General features: G+C 41.4%; 1 protein-coding gene across 1 annotated transcript in view; it reads right to left on the minus strand.

Annotated features, from left to right (window-relative positions):
• Nucleotides 1-226: 226 nt before the first annotated feature.
• LOC137991888 (neurexin-4-like) overlaps nt 227-7997 on the minus strand; it is a 22301-nt gene continuing 14530 nt past the window's right edge. Inside the window, exons 3-4 of the mRNA XM_068836921.1 lie at nt 1753-1867; nt 227-1253 (exon numbers count right to left, since the gene is read on the minus strand). Coding sequence (XP_068693022.1) covers nt 646-1253; nt 1753-1867 — 723 coding nt within the window. The 3' untranslated portion in view covers nt 227-645. The remainder of the gene's footprint in view (nt 1254-1752; nt 1868-7997) is intronic.

Genomic DNA, 7997 nt, shown 5'->3' on the forward strand with positions numbered 1-7997 from the left:
GGAATATTATGCCTTATTTTTCTTGTGACTCTTACAGCCTGGTCTTTGTTTGTCTGAGTCTCTTAGGGGTCTATAATTCCACGACGTCATTAGTGCAAAGCGCTATTGGTAGGATTGCTTCTATCTGATGTGCTGTTGTTACATGAGCTGACCTTACATATCGGATAGATAGATTTGTCTCAAACCATTTAAAAGCTGCAAAATCCTTCAATACTCCCCAAAACTATTCAATTTTTGTCCAGATTTTATTAGTATGTATACAGTTAATAAGTGATACGCTATCTAGAAATTTCAAGTTACTGTTAGGTGAAGATGAGATGCATAGTTTCTACGTAGAAATAGCGGAGAAAATGCACGAAACTTCGGCTTATCTATATTCCTTAGCTAAGATTAAGTTGACCCATTCAAGCCATCTCAAGAAGCTCCTTGTTGCTTTAACCTTGCGTTTGGTCCATTCATGCATCCCTTGGGTTTTTTTAAATTTCTCTTCTGTCGTTCTATGTTTCTGTTTTGTTTTATTTTGGTGGATTTTTTTTTGTGTGGATATACTATGTGCCATCCAATTTTATCAGCATTATGAGTGACAGTGTCTCAGTTTTTATTAAACCGTGATAAATACTGTGAAGCAAGATCGCTTGCATGAGATCATGCTGTTCCATAGCATTTGAATTTTCCCAGTGTGTGGTACCCTTCCTCGTTTCGGCCTTCAGTATCTCCAAACCTCAGCTGTTTAACTGGAAGCAGAGTCTTGTTAGTGAGGTGACCGCTGTCTTCACGCCAGACGTTGTCATTCTCATCACAGTTACAACCTAACCTGGGCTTTGCGCATGAGTTGGTCATCCCACACGCGCACTTTTTATTACCAGATGCTCCATTCCAATACGTCATTTTCTTCGAGTCACGTGACACCCACCATCCTACTATCTTTTCGTTGTGGAAAATCCGAGCATGATGACACTCGTACTTAATAAACTGTTCACAGTGTAAGGAGACTCTGGTGAGCATCGCTAGCTGAGACAGATTTGTTCCAGTGTACTGAATGTTACGTGAGTAACTACCAGCTCGTTCATATCCCTTGACATGCGTTCTCTTCTCACTGTCGTGACTGATGATTGTCACGCCGACTCCATTCTTTTCAGTCATGTTGCAGGTGACTTTAAATGGCGCTAAGTTTCCATTGCCATCAGGATCGATGATGTAAACTCCACTATCTGCTGCAGGATCCATTCGTTTCAATTGGCTGCAAGATTTTGCTGAAGGAAAAATCATAATATACCAAACTGAGACTTGTCAGACACCCTCGCCTGGTAACTTCTTGATTTTTATTCCGTAAGGTCAAACAACACAAAAAGAGGCTTATGGGGGCATCTGTTAATTATAGAAACTACGAATTACTTCACCCAGTGTAGATAGCAGCTTCAGTAAGGTGTGAGTAAGTCCGAGCCTCAATAGACGGATACTGTTCGCAAGAAAAATTGCAACTGAGACGGAAATTTCTTTAGCTTCCAATGCTAGTCATCATGATCTTGTCACTGCCAGCATCGAGCACTTAAACTTCAGAGTTTGGCTATTTGCAAAGCTAAGTAAGAAACTAACCAAGGAAATAAAATATTTGTAAAGGAAGAAAGCAATTTTGTTATATCTGTGGTTACGTGATAAATTTAACAGCAGATTTTCCGACATCTGCGTTGTCTGTTATCCTAATAAGTGTTTCAGTTTGCTTGCAAATCAAAATCAGCGTTTGTAACTTACCTATCTCGCATTTAATTCCATAGGAGCCGTTGGTACAAAGGCATCGAAATCCTTTAGTAGTAAATCCGGCTTGACATGTTCCACCATTCAGACACGGGCTGCTGCTGCAGGGATTCTGAAACAAAAAACGAATGCTACTGGTAAGAAACACGGGGAATATTTAAACTGCTTCAGTGAGTCATGATACCGCAAAACAAAGCTGATGAATGGTTGATTGATTGTTTGTTGGTTGGTTTAAAGTATACGTTGAAGAGTGAGAGAAGTCGATAACGAAGTGCTATTTTGTGAAGTCAAGATTTGAAAGGCACATTCATAGGATTTGCCCAAGTTTTGTAAGATGACAAAACTAACGTCAGATTTGAATTGCTGCAGTATGTTGGCATACGTTTAAGAAGGCTCAAGCATCGATTTTGCGAATTGTTCGAATCAAAGTCCCAAAATCGAAGAAAGTAATATCGGAATTTAATAAACACTAAGACACTGGATAGCGTTGAAGACGCGCTCTGATTTTAGCTATTTAAACTCCAAATATCCTTTGCTATTCACCTCCGAGCACCTTACGCGGCCGGGATTTGCGCCCGAAAATGTTGTAATTGTTGCAGGAATAAATGAGTTAATATCATGTTTTTGAGCTATATTATCTCATTGTTTTTGTATTATACTAAAACAACCGTAGTCATCTCAGTGTCAATGGCTATCCACCATTAGCCACCTCCACTACTTCGGCGAATAATTGTTAACTATTCAAGTTCTGATAGCAACGGGAAAGTTTTTAGCCCCGTAAACGAATGAGAAGAGATGTTTATCTGTCAGTGACACGGGCATACTTGGAAAACAAATGCGAGTCCTCCTAAGAGCACTCTACTGTTCTCGACGGCTTAGACGCCTCCTTTCTATACGAAGTAAAAGTTTTGGACAGATTTCAAATTATCTCTGGCCTCAAAGTGCTTTGAGTGGGTTCAGCAAAAGAACCAGATATCTCGTGGGTGAAGGAACAAGTTTTTACATTTGGCGATTGGTTCGCAGCAGACAGAAATGTAATGGTCCGTTCCAATTACGATGAAAGGATTACAAAAATAATAAAAAAATGTGATCGAATTATGGCAGTTGAGAAGGCTTACTTTAATTGGCAAAAATCACTCTCATTAAAAGTCTACTGCTTTCCCAACTTGTCTATATTTTAACGCCCCTACCAAAAAGCCTCCCATGAGGCATTACAAAAAGTCAATAAACTTCTTTTCGATTTTCTGTGGGACGGCAAAGGCGACAAGATCAAAACAATGCACATAACCAAGGTCTAAGATGAGGGCGGCCTCAAGATGATCGATATAAACACGTTTAATCAATCTCTTAAGTCTCCTGGATCAAGAAATACCTTGATCCGACTAATAGGGGGAAGTGGAAATTTGCTTTTGATGAAAGTTTAAAGAAATATGGAGGAGAGGCAATTTTCTCGTGTAGAATTAACTATGAAAAGGTGATGTGAAGTGCTATTTTACTATCCATGCAAACCATGTGAGCGTTAGCCCTTCTAATGGAAATGGGCCCACTCAAGGACAGAGAAAAACTCTGTCCAGGGTTGGAATTGAACCCACGACCTTCGGGTTAGATCACCGCTGCTCTGACTGAGCTACAAGGTCAGACGGGAGCAGGTCGTGGGAACTGAAGATGTCAAATTCACGGCAATGAATATGTACAAGTACAAGGGGTTACGTTTATGCAAACGTTGGCCGTGTAGCACTTATATTTCAACAGAATTAACTGTGAAAGGGTGATGTGAAGTGTTATTTTACTACCCATGTAAATCATGTCACTGTTAGCACTTCAATTCCCACCCTCAGGCTGGTCAGAGTTTTTCTCTGTCCTTGAGTGGGCCCATTTCCATTAGTAGGGCTAACGCTAACATGGTTTACATGGGTAGTAAAATAGCACTTCACATCACCCCAGGCTTTCATAGTTAATTATGTTAAAATGTAAGTGCTACACGGCCAACGTTTGCATAAACGTAACCCCTTCTAATTTTCTCGTGTAACCTTCACAAAGACGACATCCCTATGCTAGGGATAACTAATTCCTTTATCCGTGAGGTCCTAGAAACCTGAGCCGAGTTACATCCCATTTTTCTAAAGTCGCGGCTGTTACGGATGCAAACATCGGTGATAAATGACCGGCCCGTATTCCAAAAACATTGGTCGAGCCACGGCATTAGAAAAATTTTTCACTTACTAGACGAAAATGGTACCCTCCTTAGGTATGACGATTTGAGGACCAATTTTCAAGAACTAAAATGCTTAGAATTTTATGGAGTTCTTTCAGCTTCAAAAACGTTTATGAGGAAGCTCCACAGTACTCCGATGCGGGAGAGGGGTATTGTGAAAGGAATAATGCTGATCCACAACATCGGCATCTTAATTCCTCATATGCACAGTGGCGTTAGGCCTTACTTGAAGTCATTGGGCTGGGCCGAGCCGATTTAATTTGTCCTCAAACTCCCATACACTGCTCCTGTCTGGCCTTGAGAGCTCAGTCGGTAGAGCAACGGTGAGCTAATCCGAAGGTCATGGGTTCGATTCCCACCGAGATCAGATATTTTATCTGTCCTCGGGTGATGCGTAAGAAGTTCCTGATGCCGTGGATCAGCGAAGGCTCTTCTTCCCTCATATGCACAGTGTCGTTAGGCCTCACTTGGATTCTGTCCATTCACGTACACAGGCTGCTTAGGACAAAACTCCTTTACACGCAAGGTCAATAATTTTATCTACACTTCTCTTCTCAAGAAAAGAACTCCCCCACCTTCGTGTTCAGAACGACTATGTAGAATGGAAAGTAGCATACTCAATTGCTTTGAAATGTACGTCCCTCACCAAAATAAGAACCTTTCATTTTAAGTTTTTACATCGGAAGATTGCCGCAAATGATTTTCTGAAGATAATCAACCTTGTACAATCAGATAAAAGTTGCTTTTGTGAACGAGAAACTCATCTTTTCCTGAACTGTTCCATAACACAAGGTTTTTGGAAAGGTGTTAAACAATTCCTCTTTCAAAGGGGTCTTGTGAATGATTTTGTGCTCTCAGATCTTCATTTGATGGGGCTGTCAAAAGTCCCTACTCGTGCAGATATTGATCTTGTTTCTCTACTTGCAAGATGCTCGTCATCTTTATTCTTGCAAATTAGGTGGAGCTCCCCGTGTATGTCCGCCTTCAATAGTAAACTGACTACAATTATCCAAATTGAAAAACAGATAGCTCTCCGCAGTAATCGCTCCACCACCTACGAGAACAAATGGGTCAAGTTTTTTCTTCGTAAAATTAGTTTGTTTCGTACCTGGTAAGCCCTTAGCTCAATGCTAATTTTTTTTCTACAAATATTCTCCTCCTCTTTTCAGCTAAATCATCCACCCATCTCTTTCAGCGATTATAGTATTTTTTTGCTAAGTAAGTTTAGTTTAGAATAAAGAGTAGCGAGATAAAACATGACGTTTCGGCAACGACATGTCACCATTCTCAAATACAAATTATTGTATGTTAGGTAACGTTATGTAAAGGATAGAGAGTGGGAAAATACATTAGAATAATTGAGGCGGGCATAAACATAAGAATGAACAAAATTTAAATAAACATGTTCGCTGGAATGAACTCATTTGGAGTGTTCAGAGTCGGTATCTTTTTCCTTATTAAAAGCGTCTCATAAATAAGGCACTCAAACTTTCCCCGGCATTTCTTTAAGGTGGTAAATTGCTCGTGAAGATTGTTTAATCTCTGGGTGTGCTTGTCCTTCTGGTGTTACCGATGACGGAATATTTATGCTCCTCAATGCGCAAGTGGAGATGACGCCTCGTGTAGCCTATATAATTCGAATCACATTCACGAATTACATTGAAATTCATACACAACGCATTGTTGGTTTACAAGTGAGGGCTTTGTTTCGGTACTAACTTTCAATTCTTCAGATATTTTCCTACTTGTAAAAACTGGCTGTAATACACGATCGATTTTCTTTCTAGGGTCGCTTTGTTGCCTGCGTACAGAGTCGGCGGATTCCTGATCTTTGAAAGGCAAGGTTGTTCGTATAGGGCTGTCGACTGGCTTAATACGGTTTTGGTTTTGGTCTTGGGAGGCGTGAAGTCTCTTAAAAGTAGAATCAATAAGTATTTCAGGATATTTCAATTTCAGAAACATTTTTCTTAGATCATGGCTTCTTTGGAGAAGACGTCCGGTTAGGATGACAAGCGTTTAGCGCGATCAAGCATAGTTCCTACTAGCGATCGTTTATATCTGTTGTCCACATGGCTCTGATAATAGAGTAAAAGCCCTGTTTTGGTCTTTTTTTCTGTAGACGGGTGTTAATGTGGTTATTGGCCTCACTTGTAAACCAACTGTTACAATGCGTTGTGTGTGAATTTTATGTGATTCGTGTGATTCGAATTATGCCCCGTCAACACGTATCCGGATATTTTTAAATCCCGCAACTTTTTTTTTTCTAGAGTAAAAAAGATTTCCATCCACACGTAGCGTATTCAAATCGAACTTGCCCGTCCACACGTATCCTAGCCTGCGTCACAGAGGTAAACAAACCCCGGTTAGTACCGTCTGCAAAGCAGCGCAAAGATCCTTGTTCTGGACCCCCAACAGACTCAACGAATTACTGGAAGTGCGTTTTGAATTTCCCTTCAACCTGATTGTGTTTTATTAAAACCATTGCAGACGTCAAATGTGCAAACGCAGTTTATATTTTCGCTGACGTATTAATCTAACAGTTAAATAAGCTTGAGCTTCGTGGAAGCAGGCTACACGTAAGACTTACATGTAAGCTTAAGCTCAAATACTTCATAGCACGAGCAACTCTAGTCTGCGTCGCAGACGTAAACAAACCGGCGGGTCTAATTTGCAGGTCGCAGGTTGCAGGTCGCGGGTTGCAGGTCATTGTTTCACCAATATAGAAAGTATCCTAAACATTCTTAAAAGCTAACCTTAGGCCTAAACAAAAGTTTTTAGGCCTAAGGTTAGCTTTTATGAATGTTTAGGATACTTTCTGTATTAGTGAAACAATGACCTGCAACCCGCGACCTGCGACCTGCAAATTAGACCCGCCGAAACAACCGGGTTGCAAGGGAACTCTAAGGATATACAAGGTGTGAGAAATTCAGGGACGCGGTCCTAGATTTATTCTCGTTCTTCTGTGTTAGAAAGAGAAATTTACCTACCACTGTGTTATGCAATGAGCCTCGTCGATTGCCACTCGAATACCTTTCGCTTTTGAAGATTCCCCTCCATAGAGCGGTAGACAACAAACACTCGGGCGAACCGAATACTACGAGAAAATTCCCGTTTAAAACTTGCTGAATAATTTCTGGATCTTCTACATCGGTGATGGCAATAGCTGGAATACAAATGCTGTTCAAGTATTGCCCATGGTCCTCCATCACACCCGTGGGTAAATTTACAAGCACATTTTTCCCCTTAAAAAATGCTTTGATAGCTTCTTGCTGTTCTGGAAGCAGATCGGTCAATGCAAACTGCGCTTTGACTGCCTCAAAGGCTTCTTTCCACTTCTCTTCGCTTACCGCCGCCATTCTCTGCCAAGTTGCTCGAAGCACGGTTAGTGCTAACCCACGTTAAACCTTACAAAAATACAGCTGAACGAATGGTTAGCGCTAACCATGCTTCGAGCAACTCGGCTTCGCTTCCGGTGCACACTCCAAAGGAAATTCTCTCAACCAATCGGAGGCGATCACAGATAAAGAAAACAAAGGCTTTTTCAACTGGCCAATCGTGGCGCGTACTCAAATCTGGGTACGCAGCGGGGGGTCCAGAACAAGGATCTCTGCGCTGCTCGCAGACGTCACTTACCGAGGTTTATTTTCGTCTGCGACGCAGGCTACACGTATCCTTAACGTATCCGGATTCACTCTAGTGCTCAGGACTCCTCAAGGAAACAGAGTTAACAGAGCATGCACCATGAAGCCCTCGATAGCCATCTTGAGAATTGATTTCACGGCAAGGAACTGGGCTCGATCTTGTTACGTCATCTGAATAAATAAATATCCGGATTTGGCGTCCACACGGTTCCGGATTCATATCGGATTAAAAAATATCCACTGGGGAGAGCGTATTCAAAAAGTTCCGGATTCGCCAGCGAATTCACCGGATACGTGTGGACGGAAGGCGTGATTCAAAAATATCTGGATACGCGTGGACGGGGCTTTATATAGGCTACACGAGCCGTCATCTCCATCTGCGCATT

Source organism: Montipora foliosa, chromosome 1 (genome assembly GCF_036669935.1).
Source record: "Montipora foliosa isolate CH-2021 chromosome 1, ASM3666993v2, whole genome shotgun sequence".
NCBI lineage: Eukaryota > Metazoa > Cnidaria > Anthozoa > Scleractinia > Acroporidae > Montipora > Montipora foliosa.